Consider the following 16,284-nt stretch of genomic DNA (forward strand, 5'->3'; position numbering starts at 1 on the left):
TTCGACTAGAGGTGTAGGGTTTATCATCTATCAAACCAAGGTAAATCCATGAACATATTATTTGGAAAGAAAGAATTTCACACTATGAAAGTTTCCTTCGTCACTCACTCTCGTTTCATTTTCGTTCTCGTTCTTTCTTTAGAATCTTTCTTCTCCGTATCTGTGTTTCTGCATTTCTTCTTACGGAGAAGGAAATGAGGTGGTGGTGATCAAGAGTCTCTGATTCAGAGAGATTTTTATCCTCACAGAATCTTAGATCCGACTTGCAGCCATTCTCGCTAGGTTGGATTTTTGTTTTTGTATTTTTTTCGTTTTCATGATGGTGATTTGTAGACCTGGTCTTAAAAGTAGGTTTTTATAGATTTATTTGGTGTTTTAATTTCAGCATTGTTGTTTCTGATTGAATGTTTTTGTTTTGGATTCGATCTTGAATGTGTAGCAGTAGTTTGGGGGAAAATTCTAATTTTATTTGGTTCAAATCATGTAATTTTCTGGAAAAATGTTTATTCTTTAAAGAAATTCTGGTTTTTTTTTATAGAAAGGTGCTATTACGTTTGCAGCATGTAATTTTCTGGAAAATACTCTCGTGGAAAATGAAATTTAATCTAAATTTTATTTTTTTTCGTGAAACTATTTTCAGAAAACTATATCTTGTGAACCAAACGTTGTGTGAATGAGAGTTAAAATTTAGTTTTGTTTCACGCAAATGAAAAAAAAAAAGAAAAATACATGCTTGAGAAAATGGATTTGAGATTTTATTGTGTTCTGAAGATAGATTTTATTATAAACCTATCAGCATCTTTGTTTTCCAGTGGAGTGACTAGTGAGGACATCAAACTCTAGAAAAATTATCACGTCATCCTGTGAATCGATCTTCAAAATGGTGTGAAACATTTACTTAGATTAGTGAATTTACCTTTTATTCTTGATTAGATCTTTGTTCTTGTTACATCTTCCAAGAAAAGAAGAAAAAAAAAGGATCTTTGTTCTTGTTAAATAATTTTTCACTTTTTTCTATTTGTCTTTAATGCATCTTCATGAAATTCTTGATCCAACCTTTACAGATTAGGGAATGTAAGTAAAGCTGAACCTTTATATTAGGAAAAAGAAAATTTTCCAACTCAAATTATCGAAACAATAGAGAGAGAAAAGCATGATGGATCACTTTTTAACTACCAAGTTGAATTAGTGAGTGATGCCCATTTAGTGATGATCAAGGCTTCATTAAATTCTTATTATTTTTTTGAATTTGGACCTGGCTTCTGTAAATTCTTATTATTTTTTTGGTCTGTTCTTCAGTAGTATAATTACAACTACATGGAAATGCAATTGTAATTATACTTTGAAAGGTCTTCAAATCTACGTACTAGTGAAGGGTTAGAAATGAGATGTAATTGTTCTCGAATTAATTTAGAAATGTGTCATTGTCTATTTGCCAGTGCAGTTCTTCCCATGGCGGCACGGTTCTTCCCATGGTGGACGAGTTGGGTGCACTTTCCAATGTGAGTTAGGACCTCTTTGACTTGGGCAAATCGTTAGACCGATTTTGGTTTCTTCATACAATTGACATTTATGAAAAATACTTGATATTTGTTAACAATCTGGGAGTGCAAAGTCTGTCCATTTTTGAAGTCTGACCAGGGAATTTTTTATTTTTCATTTTTTTAAACCATGACTTCTAGAGGGTTGAGGTGTCATTTGGGCTTCATGGTGCAGGCGTTATATGACATTGTTAGATTGTTTCTTGGCAAGAGGGACTGTGTAATTTATTTGCTTGGAAGTTGGAGGCTTTCTTTCTCTTTTCATTCCACTTTACATTGTATTTATCAATTAAATATTTTATTCCATGAGTCATTAGCATGTGCTTTTTTGCTCCTTTTTTCTCTGGTGCAATTGGTATTTGGAAAATGTAGCCTTTAGATATTCTATAAGTTGAAAAAGGGGATCAAAACAGTTCTCTTATCATTTTAAGAACTGAGAAAATGAATATGTTTGTCTCACTGACACATCTAGTGTCCCCTTGAAGGTAGGTGACAGCATAAATGATGCATCATTTCTGTCGAAAGGCTAAACCAATACATGCACATTCCTCCTGAAGCCCCAGAAGTCATAGTAGAAAAGCGTCCAGCAGCCAGTTGGCCTGCTGTTGGCAGAATGGAGATTCATGATTTGAAGGTATGTATGTGTGTATGTGTGCACGAATTTCACTTCCTATATCAATTTGTCACTTGGGACTGTTAGTTATGACAATTGAGGTTAAGCCTTAAAGGTCATTGACAACAGTCCTAAAGTAGAGGAAATGATCTATTAATTGGACGATCATCATCATCAATAAAGTCTTTATTGGAGGTACTGTGTTATCCCCACTTTCACTTGTTTTCTGAGTTATATATAATTAATAAACTGAATTCAAAATCCAGATTTCAGGAGAAACCATTGGAGAAGTGAAGACAGTTGCAGATATGCATGAAGGAAGTTGGAAATGGCGAAACATGCTGATGCTTTCATTGCTCTTCCAGGTTTATTCAAACTCAACGCATGATATGATGAGGAAAAAGGAATCCTCTAGAGGAGGTTTGTTGATCAGAAGCATGGTATCTATGTTTATAAATTTTTCTCTTTTCTTTTTTCCTTTCGATAGCTACATTTGTAAATTTAGATGGTGAAGTTATGTGGACTCCAACCAAATGGAACTACCTGTGCCATGATTGTCAACTGAAATATGACACTGAAGTGTATCTCCTAATGAGATTAGTTTCTATTTTGTGGAATTTTCTATTTTATTTGAACATGCTATGATGTGCATGCTCTCCTTGATGTTAAGAACAGTTCTACATTGACCCTCAATTTCGAAGAACTCTGCAAACCATATCATTTAGTTTTTTGTATATGCCACTCATGCTTATATAGGTAGGTAGTGATCAACTGCTTTCACACATCTTTTCTTTTAATTTTGTGCATGTGATATTCTTCAGATCCGCCTATTCGGCTATATTTTGTTAAATGAGTTTTAACAAAATATATGTTATTCTGTGTAACCTAAAGTACAAGTAGTTAACATGTTTTTGTTTTCCGCATGAATAGAAAGCTTGGGAAGTGCCCAAGCCCCTTTCAAGAATTTGTTCATGATGGGCTTCATGATATGGATGGCTGGAAGCACAGTCCATTAGTTTAGCATTGGCATCACATTTTCAGCTCTTTGGCAGCCCATAAGTGCCCTTCAAGGGGTTGGGAAGGGTATGACACTCGACGTAAATTATTTTATTTAATATTTTTTGTTGTTTTGTGTGGAACACATGCCTTCTGTTCTGTATGGTAATTCATGAAACATTTAATTCTATGTAACGGTAACTCTGCTTTCAGCAGTTCACACATAGAAAATTTACATATTTGGTCCCTTAGATTGAATTGTCAATCATAGCTATAAATATAATTTATCAATTTTCTGATGAATCAACTTACCATTTTGTTGGTGGTATTGTATCTTGAACTAAGATATATTCAATCTATTACATCCATATGCAATTTTTAAACTATCATACTGTAATTGGTTGGTAGCTTTTAGAGGCTAAGTATATTCTACATTGATTTACTTAGGCTCAACTAAGGTCACTGTGGAACCTTCTTCAGCAAATGGGTTTTCATCCTTGATCTTGAGAGGCTCTTATGCTGAACACAATGAGTCCGACATTGCTCAAAAGTCCATCTCATGGCCTCCATCTCAAGATGATGAGAAGATGGAAATGGTTTCTAGTCAAAGAAGATTTGGATCAGAGAACTGGGCACACATTCTGGCGAGATATCTTATCAAAAACTAGGCACCAGTAGATGTGGTGGGCAGAGTGGTTACCCTATGATGCAGAGTAGTCTTAGGGTGGAGCAACAACATCAAGGAAACTGGTTGATGCCTCTGCTCTCACCGTCTCACTCAGAGACACTCCATCATCTGGTAGGAGTAAGACCACAACCAACCATGTTCCAGCAATACGAGGCCGTAAAGTCCAAAGGTGATGGTAACTGTAAGCTCTTTGGAGTTCCTCTCAGCAATAACCCTATGGTACCACTACCAGAACCAGCAGCAATGTCTCATACAAATATGATACCTGAGCCTGAAAGCCAATTACAGTGTGGGGGTGGGGGGTGGCTGGCTTTTGTAAATTTATGATGTGTGGGGGGTTCAGCAATTTACAGTGTGGGGGTGGTAAGTTGATATAATTGATATATGGGCTGGGCTAGCTTTAGTAAATGTTTTTTTTTAACAAAATAGCATATACCGACGGACTTAGAAAGTCTGTCGGTAAAGATGTAAATAACAAATGAAAACAAAATTTCCACAAGAATTTTTTTCCAGAAAATAATGGATATAGCGACGGAAATTTTAATATGCCGTCGCTAAAACAATTACCGACACTATCAACTCCGACAAGTGCTGACGAAAAACCTCTCTGTCGGTATATTATTTTACGACAGAATTATGCAGATTTAGCGACGGATCTATCCGTCGGTCTAAGTCAATTTTCTAGTAGTGTTTACAGATTGTTTTCCTTAATTAGTTGGTCAACTTTTACCATGTTCTCGAATGGATTTTTATGCTAATTATATGCCTTCTTAGTTTCTAAAATCTAATTAATAACAAGTGATTATAATTTGAACATCTAGATTGCCAACATGAAATAGATAGGGTTCTGTGTTAGAACTTTATATCGTATGACCCATTAACCTCATGATTTTGTGGTTTAATTACACAAGAATTCTATATATAAAAGATATCAATATTAAAAGAATTTCAATATCGTTAGAATTAGTTAGTATTCTTTAAAATTAATAAGAGACTTTAATGAATAGGAATTTCACTAAAAGAATAACTCTAGGCCATCAACCTTCATTTATAAAAGAGGATCGGCGACCCCATTTTGACAAGTAATAGAGAACGAATAGAAGTGTGGAAAATATACACAAGAAGAGAATTCTAATATCGGTGATAACCATCAATCACTAGTACCCAATCCGTTCCATATAGAGAGAGAAAGGAGAAGATGAGTCTAAAATACAATGATCAATTTGATTGGGATTTCAAAAATTTTGAGGAACACGTGGATTGAAAGTCACACCTCCAACGATTTTGAATCAACAACTTTTATGATGGCACAAGGTAAGTACTATCAACTCGTTTTGGATTAAATGAATAGTATGCTTGAAGTATATGATAGATTAAATTTTATTGAAAAAAATCACAGTTTATTAAAGTTATATTTAAGATTTTAAATGCATAAAATTTAACAGTATGCTATTAGCACATCATTATATAGTGAATAAATATCATAAGCGATTTCATTCTAAAATCACGTCATATAATAAAATAATTTATCATATTTATTAATAACATAATGATGTGGAAAATATTAGCGCTCAATAGATATTGAAGTTACTTTTGTTTATGAAAATAGAAAATCCGCTGCTCGAATCACGTGTGGACCTGGCTGTCCCAAAAAAAAATTATTTTATTATCATTATGATTGTGAGGGGGAGGGGAGAGAAGAGCGCATAAAACATGTGCGTGGAGACGAAGATATAAAGAGAAGTCATACTAGACACAATGGATCCATGGGAATACAAAAGTGGGTTCACAAAGACAAGACTTATGATCTTAAAGTCTAAGATTCCAGTCAATTAGAAAGACTTTGCCTTTTTGATTTTGGATTTGGAAGAGTTTGTTAGAAAAAAAAGTAATTAAGTCAATTAACAGCCAGATTATGGCGGTAACGGCAATCTAGCACATTAGCTGCATATGGTGAAATGGAAAAAGTGATATTGTGATTCATCTATCATCATCCCTAATTGGGGTCTTTATATCAAGACGGTGGAATGATATTAATGATGAAATTAGCAAAGGTGGTTGTCATGATTTGATATTTTCAATAAACTTGGAAAACTTAAAGTTAAGTAAGGTTGTCTTCTATTTTTACTGAGGATTTTGTTAATGGGGACACGTTAAATTGCATTAAATACATCTTGCGATCTGATTTTCATATTGAAAATGCCCTACAAAATTTGATCAAAAATACCCCTAAGTACTTGTTCCCAAGGTGTATTTGATGCATTTTTAATGTGTGCACACATTACCAAAACCCTTTTACTAGAGTTTGCTCGTATCGGTAGAGGAGAGGGAAGGGAGGTGTAGAAAAGGAAAGATATTAAAATTGAAAGGGTATTCTTAAAAAGGAGAGAAGATGAAAGACGATAAAAATAAAAAATTTCCTTGAAATAAAATCCCAACCCATAACATTTATGAAGGAAATGAGACAAAGGGGTGGGACAACCATCATGTTTTATTATATAGATTTTGATAATTATTGATGATTTATGTACTTGTATCCAATTTCAAAATAATTACTTTCTAATGAACTTTTTTAATCTTTCCTTTTCTTTTTAATTTTTTTTAAAGCAAACAAATGATTTAAATTAATACAAACAAAAAAAAAAATTTAAAGCAAACAAATGATTTAAATTAATACAAACAAAAAATATAAAATATAAGGACATGGCCCAACAAAGCACTGCAAACAAGCCATGCATGGACTTTAGAATATCCAAGGATCACTCCAAACTAGGCAGAGAGAAAATGAAAAAACACCAGGATTGAAATTTAATAGGCTCACCGCAAAGAAAACTAAAAATCTTCGAGGATCTCAATCAAATAGAAATGATTGTCTTCTTAATCTAGATTTTTCACTAATTGGGCAACCTAGGTAGGATCACAAAAAAAAAATTTCTCCTCGATTTTTTTTTTTTTTTTGTTTATTCTTGATAGTGGATCAAATTAAATTTCCCATCTTCCCCTTCTTCATTGCAATCCTACCCAATGATATTGCTTTGAGCTTCCTTTACAAGAGAATGGGTTTCTTCCCCTTCCGTTATTTATATATTATATATATAATTTGCGGCAATGATGAAGGCTTTTAATATATATATGGGCCACGTTCAACAACCAACATTAAGGTGGAGAGATCATCATCACAAAAAATCAGCCCAATCAGAAACTTCCAACCATATCAAAATTGGTTTAGAATTGTGGACCATCAATTTTTTACTATTATTTTGTACGCCCCTTTTGATGGGGTTAGTACTTGTAGATTGAACTGATTTTTGTAAGGATAATCTCCTCAACCATAGAGATCATCTTCACAAAAAAAATAGGCCCAATCTAAAATTTTTGGTAATATAGGACAAATTTTGGCTCTTAATGTTGACCACCAAACTCTACCCCTACATATATAAGGTGGCGATCGACGACCAACGTTGTCCTATATGACTTAAAAGTTTTGGATTGAACTGATTTTTTGTGAGGATGATCTCTATCGTGAGGAGATCATCCTCAAATTAAATCAGCCTAATCTGAAACTTCTAAGTCCAAAAAAAATGGTTTTACAAATTTTTGATAAGAAATCGTCCATAATTTCTAAATCATTTTTTATGGACTTGGAAATTTTAGATTGGGCTTATTTTTTGTGAGGATGATCTTCTCATCAAAGAGATCATCTTCACAAAAAATCAACCCAATCCGATATTTTTAAGTTATATAGGATAGACATGTTGGCTCCCTAATATTGGCTATCGAACGCCACCCATATATATATATATATATATATATATGAGTGGCGTTCAGAGGCCCTAAAAAGAGCCAAACATTTTTCAAAGCATGGGTTAGAAATTTCAGAATTGATTGATTTTTTGTGATGATGGTCTCTATGATGAGAAGAAATCAGATCATTCTGAAACTTATAACCCGATCAAAAGTAATTTACAAAAGACGGTCCACAATTCTTCAACTTGTAAATTAAGGTTAGAAGTTTTGAAAAATGTTCTCTCTTTAGGACCTGTGAACGCTCCCCTATATATATAGGTCAACTTTGACAGTCAACGTTAGGGAGCCAACACATTTGTCCTATGTAGCTTAAAAGTTTTGGATTGAGCTTATTTTTTGTGAAGATAATTTCAATGGCGAGAAGATCATCTTCACAAAAATGCAGTCAAATCTGAAATTTCTTAGCCCATAAAAAGTGATTTACAGATTTTTTAGTAAAAAAATCGACGGTTCACAATTTTAAACTACTTTTGATGGACTTAGAAAATTCAGACTGGGCTGATTTTTGGTGAGAATGATCTCCTCACCATAGAGATCATTCTCATCAAAAATCAGCTCAATCTGAAACTTTTAAGCCACATAGGACAAATATGTTGGCTTCCTAACATTGGCTACCAAACCTGACCATATATATATGTATTCCAATTTCATTTTTAGTATATGGAACTGGATCTACTTCGACATCTAAGATATGGATCAGTTCATAATCGATTCCACCACCAAGGTATGGTTGACTAGTCCAAAAATTGCAAAGACAGACAAGTACAGAGAAAATCTATTTTTATCTTATTGTAGTCAAAATCACCCACATAACACGCTTTATTTATTTAAATGTATAGGAAAACTAAAGTAAAAGGCCAACATCTTTTCAAAAGCAGCAGACCACAAAAAGGAACGAGCAAGTCGCTAAGTAACCATAACCTAACCAAATACAAATCCAAATCCACCATCTCCAACCTTTAGCATCGTACCCATAATCCAAAGTTCTTGCGCTTCATCACAGTTATCCATCTTTCCAATCACCTAAACATTAGATAAAACATCAATCAAATAGTTATTCTAATAAAAAACAATGCATTTTTAGCTAATTAAATTTAAATAATAATGTAGCATTTATAAATCAAATGGTTGTTCTAAACTGAAAAAAAAAGAAGCAGATTTACCTAAGAATCAGTAGTTTGCTACAGTGCGTCTTGTAAACATCCAGCTGACACATTCTTAATTTGATTGAAAACGGAGCAAAACATTGATCCCAAAAAATTGGTTTTTTTCTTAAATAGTTTTGATTGTGTGAGCATAGAACGCTAGATCTAGGGTTGTAAGTGATGAAACGCAATCAAGAAATAAAAGATTTACGTGTATTTTAAAAATAACTACCGGAACTTCACCAACCTTGGTTTAAATCTCTTCTTGAGCCAATAGATATCTTGTATTGAAGTTCCGGTGGTTATTTTTTAAATACACGTAAATCTTTCAAAGGTTAGTGATATTTTAATTTCTAAAATAAAAGATTTACGTGTAAATCTCTCAAGAAGAGATTTTAAACCAAGGTTGGTGATATTTTTCAAAGGTTAGTGCCATAATTTCTAAAATAAAAGATTTACGTGTAATTTAAAATAATTGTTCTTTAATGTAAATTTAAATTTATCTAAGTAACAGTACAATCTAATAATTTTCTATAGTAAAAAAAAAAAAATCAAATTTAACTTGGAATTAATGTACGTAGTAGCTAAGGTACTAGAACCAACCCCACGATACAACAACCAAATAGTTACTCTAAAATAGAAATTCAAATTTTACCCTAGTAGTTGTTTTTGTGGCAGTGAAATATCAGATTTACCTGATCAGTGGTTAGTAGTTAAGGCAATGAAATTAGCGAATCCAAGTGATGATCCTCGAGATAATCATCATTTCCCTTACGCACATACACGTAGACTAACACAAGCAAAACTGTGAAGAATAACAGAAGTGGAAACCAATTGAAGTAACTTGGGAGGAGAACCCACATGTACACACAGAACGCAATCATCAAAAGAAGGAACGCAGATAGAAACAGATATTTACTGATCCTCTTATGGACATTATTGAGCCAAAATCCGATAACCGAAGCTACGAAAGCTAAAGCATCAAAGATAATGAAGACAAGAAAGAGCTTCGGATTGGAAGTGAAGAGTTTAGCAGGAACAAGAATGCCCCCAACAAATTCATAAGAGACACTCAAAAGTGCAATCGGAATGCTGAATGACATAGCTATGAGTATCTCAAACCATGAAAAACGAGAATGAACCATGACCCACTTAACCATAGTAGGAGAAATATGAGTAGGAGAAGAAGAAAGTCGTGGGAGGGCATCAAGATGATCAATCGAGGTTTCGGCATCTAACGGTGCCTGTGTTTTTCGGAGGCATGGTCGCTTAAAATAGGGGATGGTCAATTGCTTTGATTTCAAGAAAAAATTCTTGATCTTCTCCATTATTAAAGAACAAAGAGGGAGAGTTTTTTATTTAGAGTATAAGCTGTATACCTAAAATTGAACCCCACAAGTAGTTGATTTATAAGTTCTTGAAGTACATGGATAAGGACTGACTTCTTTGAAGTTTCCTCTTGGAAAACTTTGAATCAGTGATGTCATCTTAACTTTTAACTTTGGTTCATACTAATTTGGATAAAAGCAACTACACTTCAAACTTTTTGTTAACTTTGAAATCTAAGATCATGTTAGTATTGATTACTATAATTTATGCCATTTCTTTTTACAAAACAAAGTCATATTCATTTAATTTTAATTAACTTGATTTCGTTAAGGAAATTGGATTCATTAATAACAATCAAAAACTAAATCAGGAATCAGGAAAAAAACATGAAAGAGAGAATAATATAAAATTGATTTGGTTCAACAAGACAGACTGCCCACATCCACTGAAGGAAACTCAAAAAGCAATTGGCTATGAATTTATAGTCCGTACAAAGACAAAATTGCCCCCAAAGAGAAAAAAAAAAAAAAAAAAAAGTTAACACTTCTAATGTACACAAACCCTTATGACAATATGACGCTACCTCCAACGATGAATCTTAAATCTTCATTGTCGATGAAGGAAAGGAGTTGAATCAAATAATTTATTCATTCTCACGAGAAGGGAAAGACAATTCAAATCCATGATTGCCCATAATGGACTAGCTCCAATTGAATGTTAATATGGTGCTGCCATTTGGGTCCTAGTGGTGCTGGCCAAATTATTCTTGATTTAGATGGTAATCTTGTATTGGCATTAGAAATTAGAGCACTCATGGAAGACCATTCCAAATGAGTGCCAAAACATTTCTATTGAAACTAGTTTAAGGTTGGTACATTGGCTGAGGGGGTTGTTCCTAAGCTGAATGGTATCTCATACGTTTTTTTTTTTGTCTAAAATAAATAAAAAGACATCCGCTACAAATAATTTTCAAAAGGTAGTCATTTCTTATACTTTCTCTTATTTTAATTATAAATATAAAACAATTATAATAAAAAATAAAGGTGATGATATTTAGTGGAGATCAAACATCGGACTAGTCATGAAAGCTGGCACTTTTTTTTCGTGAATAAGACTTTGAAAAACTATCCGTGGACCACGAACTTACTGGGAAAAACCTCTTATCCACTGTCATCTTTTATAATATATATTTTTTTACTCTGTGGCCTTGTGGGCCCAATAAGTACTACAATGTAGTGAAGCAGACTGGCCCCATAAAAGATTGTACAAGACTACGATGGTCAGCTTATGTGAGCCCTAAACAATTTCCTAACCTCGGCATCTTGATGTACGCCTTTTCAATGTCAATAGGCTGCGTCAGATTTGGCCAGATCGTAAACAACCCAAAGCTAGTCCAACCTCAATGAGCCCGACCCATCTAAGGTCAGGTAGGACCAAATAACAGATCAGTGGTGTCCAAGCCCAACCCAGCTTGCAAATATTCTTACAAATTATAAAAATTGCTAATACACATTATCTGGTTGGGTCGTGTCGTGTCGGCCGAACAACCCCGGTGGTAATTTCCAGGCTCAAACTCGAGCCCCAACCCTAAACATGAATCAGACTTACATTAACCAATTATTAATTGGAACTATTGACATGACTGGCGCCCACTCAACTACGGGCTATGCCGAAAGTTAACCAAATGACCAATTGACAATCCTAAGTGATTAGGCTAAGCGCCCATAAGATATTATTAGAAATTCATTATGTAAAAGATCAATTTCCATTATAGATATATAGAGGACTCAATGGGCATGTGATAAATGTGTAATGTAATGATTTGTTTTTTTTGTTTTTTGTTTTGTTTTGTTCTTGTTTACTGGTAGTGTTTTTATTGAAGAAAAAAAAAACAAATTTAAAAGGTATTAGAAAGGTGAGTTTGCAGATAAAACAGTTATATTATTACTTTAACCTCATTATTTTAGAGTTGTTTAATCACAGACAACAATAAATTGAAAAATACAAATAATTAAAATAATCTGAATAAAAACTGTAGAGGATTTTTAATTACCACCACCACCTCAAGATCACTACCATTGATCCCGCACTAAAACTATATCCATCTTCTAGTCGAGCACTGCTGTAGTATATGCCAAAGAGCATCAGATGACCAAGAAAAATATAAATAAAATCATCTTTTAAACTAATGTCTCCCTCTTATTTTATTTATTTATTTATTTATTTATTTTTGTGGAGTAATGCAAGGTTTCCTATATCCTCTCTTATTTATAAACTAAATAAATCTACGTTCACTAAACACTAATCTGGTTAGTTTCCTTCACCATTATCAATTTCAAGAGTTGCATCGGGAATTATGGACCTGGGTCATCAAAGAAAATGGAATATCCCGACAGGTGGTTCAAGGTTCGAATCCATCCTATGGTGGATCATATCCTGTCTTTAAGTACCATTTCTATCCCACTCTTAATTTTTTGATGTTCTTGTGAGAAATATATATCCAATTTAAATCAGTTATTTAATTTTGTCTATATATAAAGTGTATAGTTTTCATTATTTATATTCAACAAATTATCATTTCAAAATGAAATAAAAGAACTACCTCAAATAAAAGATTTCTAAGACAAATCTACTCAAGAAAGGAAAAAAAACAAAAAAAAAAACAGTGAAGGTTCTAGATTCCAAACAAAACGCCTACTTTACTCCCAGAATGGTCGTCTTGTCTGTAATATTATAATAGGGATGGACAAATCTTGAAAATCCAAATGAGGATTCTGTACCGGCAGCGAAAAGGATGTTGATGTCGATATCTATATCATTGTCCACACAAAATCACAAACAATTAACAGAAAAAGTAGCCTTTATATTTAAGATTCGTGGTGGTTGTTGCATAGAAATCTCCCAAGTCTAACCAAACAAAACAAGTATAGACTGGTTCTCCTCTTAAATAGTGTATTATTAGATACTGAGTTCAGCTTCATTTTACTTGGAATATTTGCTGAAGTGACCTCAAGATGGGACATCACATCGCTTAACCTGAAGTGAAAGTGGATAGAAACCAAGCACGACTCTTTTACTTAACATTTGAAAACTATATGTAACTAAAGTTTGAAAGAGTAAATTGTGTTACACGCATGACCCATGTTACCCATAATCTTTTTTCAAACTAGTGTCATACCATTTGACTTTGCTTTTCCATGAAAGACTCAGACAATGACCAAAATACCCTCATCTTCAATCTCATGACATAATCCCATTATTTGTTCCCAAAAAATCTATGGTCTTAAACCTTCAGGATAAATATTTCTTAACTTATTAAACCTCTTCAAGCTTGTCTTAAACCTCTTGGCAAAACCCCAGAATCTCTTTTCCCCAAAAACCTATTCTGGGAAAGGGTTTTGGGAAAGGTTGAAGACGACGGCATTTCAATCATTTTATGTTGGTCTCTCATGGAAGACCCTTATCAAGTATATCATCAGTTTGAAAACTTATGGGGTACCTTGAATTTTCAACAAAACCAGAAAGGATTCTTAAAAATTACTTGACCTTAAATCCATGGTATGGTTAGACTACCTTTTAACATAATAAATTCCCTTACGATGTAATCTTATAGTACGATGATACGTACCCGTGTTATATTAAGTTTGGGGAATAATCATAGTAAATGGCATGGTAATATCACAGCCTTATTTTATTATGGAAAAATAACGGGTACCTCAGAATCTTCTTTCCCATTCAAAAGAGTGATACCCACGACAAACATCTATTATATAAGATATGTGCAAATATATTATACTAAATCACAACTCAATTTTTTTAATTGGATAACCATCCATTCAATTAGAAAAAGCAAAGAAGTCTTTTTCAAAAGATGGCATCAATTATGTTGTTTTTCCTTTTTCTTTTTTGGCCAACTTGGTGGCTCCACAGAGTGGTGGACTTCCTCTTTGACAAATATTATAATAAATTTGAAGAAGATTAACAGCCAAAGTTCATTCATGACAGTGACACTTCAAAAGAATGGAGAATAAACACTTTTAGAAAATAATAATAAAGTTAGACTAAATCGCTATATAACACCTAAAAGATTATAGTGAAAAATGATACCAAATAAAACCCATACCTGATGAAAAACAGCCTGATAAGCAATTTTATTTCATGTCGAGGAAGAAAAATGATCAGATCCAAGCTACATCATGCATGGATCAGCAGCCAGAGACGGTAGAGCCATTCCTCTGATCAGACTCAAACCTAGTTCCTGATTAAGAGAATCAAAACATCAAACAAGAATTTAAAAAACCTTCATATAATGGTCGTGACTTTAAAAGTAAATAAATAAATAAATAACAAAATTCTTACCATTATTTAAAATACAAAAACATAAAGAAAATAGTTCTGAAATTACAATACTATCCCCAAATAAAGAAATACTAAAACTGCTTATTTCTTCAACTCTCAAGAAAAGGTAGCTACTCTATCATTATGGGATTCCCAATTCTGGAATAAAGATGAAGCACTAAGCCCAATTAGAGACCTGTAATATTGAAGAAAAAATAGTTTTTTATTAGAAAAGGAGAGAGACAAGGTAAAAAAAGGCAATGGAAGAAAGAGTGAAGAAAAGTAAGTGAGAAACGGAGGGAAGAAAGAAAGAAATTAGACTAGACTTGAAGTTCAGTTTTGAGTGTGACGGGCATTGTATGAGAATAACAAAATGGTGGCAATAAATAATGGAAAGAGAAACGAAAGAGGGAACGGAATATTAATAAATAAATAAATAAAGACTAAATAAGATCAGTTAAGTTGGATGAATTTACATTCATCAAAGTCTTAACCAAGCAGCAGAAGAATCTAGTTGACACTGACTTACCTACCTATGTATAATTTAGTGAAAGAAATTAGCAATAGGTAGAACCCAATTGTTTGGATAAGGCCCTGTTTCTGTAACAAAATCTCATGAGGCAGACCATGTTTCCATGAAGATCTCTCTGTTAGTCACAATTCATCCAAAGGTCTACAAATTATTAATCACTGCAAAGAAAAGACAAAATAAGAAGCATCCATCTTTTCTTTGGATTTCCATCTATGTCATAAATTGTAAGTAAACAAAGCCATGTAGCCAGGATTAACCCCTTTTATACTCTATTTTGCATGACTAAGGTAAGTTTCCATGTGTGGGTCTTTTAGATTTTTGCCAACTTCAGATCAATGACAATGATATCTATGATAACCCCATATTTCCAAGAAATAACCAGAAATCCCATTACAGTTAACATATGAAAACAAACTCAACGAGAGTTTGAAGTTTTTCCTCGAACTCTTTCTGTCCCTTTTTCACAGCTTTTCTTCTAAAGCATCTTGTTTCACAAAAATAGCATTCAATCTCTAGTTTTTCTTGCTTTCAGCCATTTGTTCCTAAAAATTTCACTCTTTGCGTTTTCAAGAGTGGAGACTCCATCTCACTATGACGAAATCCAAAGTCTCTATTGATGCAAAATATTTATTTCCTCCAATTTCCAAAAAATGTCATGTCCACTACTTTCTTTTAGGGCTTCCTACTTTGGAACAACCTATTAAGGACAATACATGAAGAAATTACAATTATGCCTCGATAGATGTGTTGAGTACCTTGTAGTTCATTGTTCTAATACAAGTGTTTGCCATCCTTACTATCCTTGCTCATGTCTCCAACTTTATCATGGTATGAAATTTACAAGCAATTGAGTTCAACCTAACTCTCCGAAGTGAATTGAAGCCGAACTACCCACTATCATTTTTTTTTTTTTATAATTATAAAAGAAACGGAAAGCAATACAACGGTGGCCGAGATGGCAACAAATCTCACCAATTTAATTGAGTGGTCCTTTATTTGGTGACAAATTTCACCAAATCATTATTGTATTTCTTCTTACACTGCCGAACTCTTTTGTCTTCCCTACCAAAATGGTATCATCAATATTTTACTGTTTGACTAAATACACCCTGCAACAGATGAAAAAGCAGGTACTCATTTACCTAACCATTTTCATTTGATGGAAGTCTCTCAAGTTGTTCTCCAACTAAAGATGAATTATTGATGAATCACAAGGAACTAAGACTCCTTCAAATCCATAATGGATCTCCTTTCGTACGATCAAAACTTTGTTATTACTATCTTGAATTTTATTA

The 16,284-nt window shown here is 33.3% G+C and overlaps 1 protein-coding gene and 1 long non-coding RNA gene across 3 annotated transcripts in view; one reads left to right on the top strand and one right to left on the bottom strand.

The window, feature by feature from the left end:
• The first annotated feature begins 1,250 nt into the window (after positions 1-1,250).
• On the top strand, positions 1,251-4,152 carry LOC147398478 (uncharacterized). Of its 2 annotated transcripts, XR_015179907.1 has the most exons (5): positions 1,251-1,502; positions 2,027-2,175; positions 2,421-2,574; positions 3,085-3,237; positions 3,598-4,152. XR_015179907.1 is itself a non-coding variant. In XM_086447690.1 (4 exons), the coding sequence occupies exons 1-3, from the start codon at positions 2,080-2,082 to the stop codon at positions 3,168-3,170; spliced, it is 336 nt and encodes a 111-aa protein (XP_086303816.1). In that variant the 5' UTR covers positions 1,251-2,079; the 3' UTR covers positions 3,171-3,237; positions 3,598-4,152. The 2 variants fall into 2 exon arrangements, 1 of the variants encoding a protein (XP_086303816.1); XM_086447690.1 differs by having other exon boundaries at positions 1,251-2,175.
• Positions 4,153-8,408: 4,256 nt separating this feature from the next.
• LOC147398479 (uncharacterized) overlaps positions 8,409-16,284 on the bottom strand; it is an 11,555-nt gene continuing 3,679 nt past the window's right edge. Inside the window, exons 2-3 of the long non-coding RNA XR_015179908.1 lie at positions 14,243-14,377; positions 8,409-8,668 (exon numbers count right to left, since the gene is read on the bottom strand). This is a non-coding gene — a long non-coding RNA (uncharacterized LOC147398479). The remainder of the gene's footprint in view (positions 8,669-14,242; positions 14,378-16,284) is intronic.

This window comes from Akebia trifoliata, chromosome 7 (genome assembly GCF_017979445.1).
Source record: "Akebia trifoliata isolate Shusen 1 chromosome 7, ASM1797944v1, whole genome shotgun sequence".
Taxonomy (NCBI): Eukaryota; Viridiplantae; Streptophyta; class Magnoliopsida; order Ranunculales; family Lardizabalaceae; genus Akebia; species Akebia trifoliata.

Coding starts and splice junctions, on each gene's coding strand:
- LOC147398478 (XM_086447690.1), top strand. CDS start 2,080: ATGCACATTCCTCCTGAAGCCCCAGAAGTCATAGTAGAAAAGCGTCCA. Junction 2,176..2,420: donor TGGAGATTCATGATTTGAAG/GTATGTATGTGT, acceptor TTCAAAATCCAG/ATTTCAGGAGAAACCATTGG. Junction 2,575..3,084: donor AAAGGAATCCTCTAGAGGAG/GTTTGTTGATCA, acceptor CCGCATGAATAG/AAAGCTTGGGAAGTGCCCAA.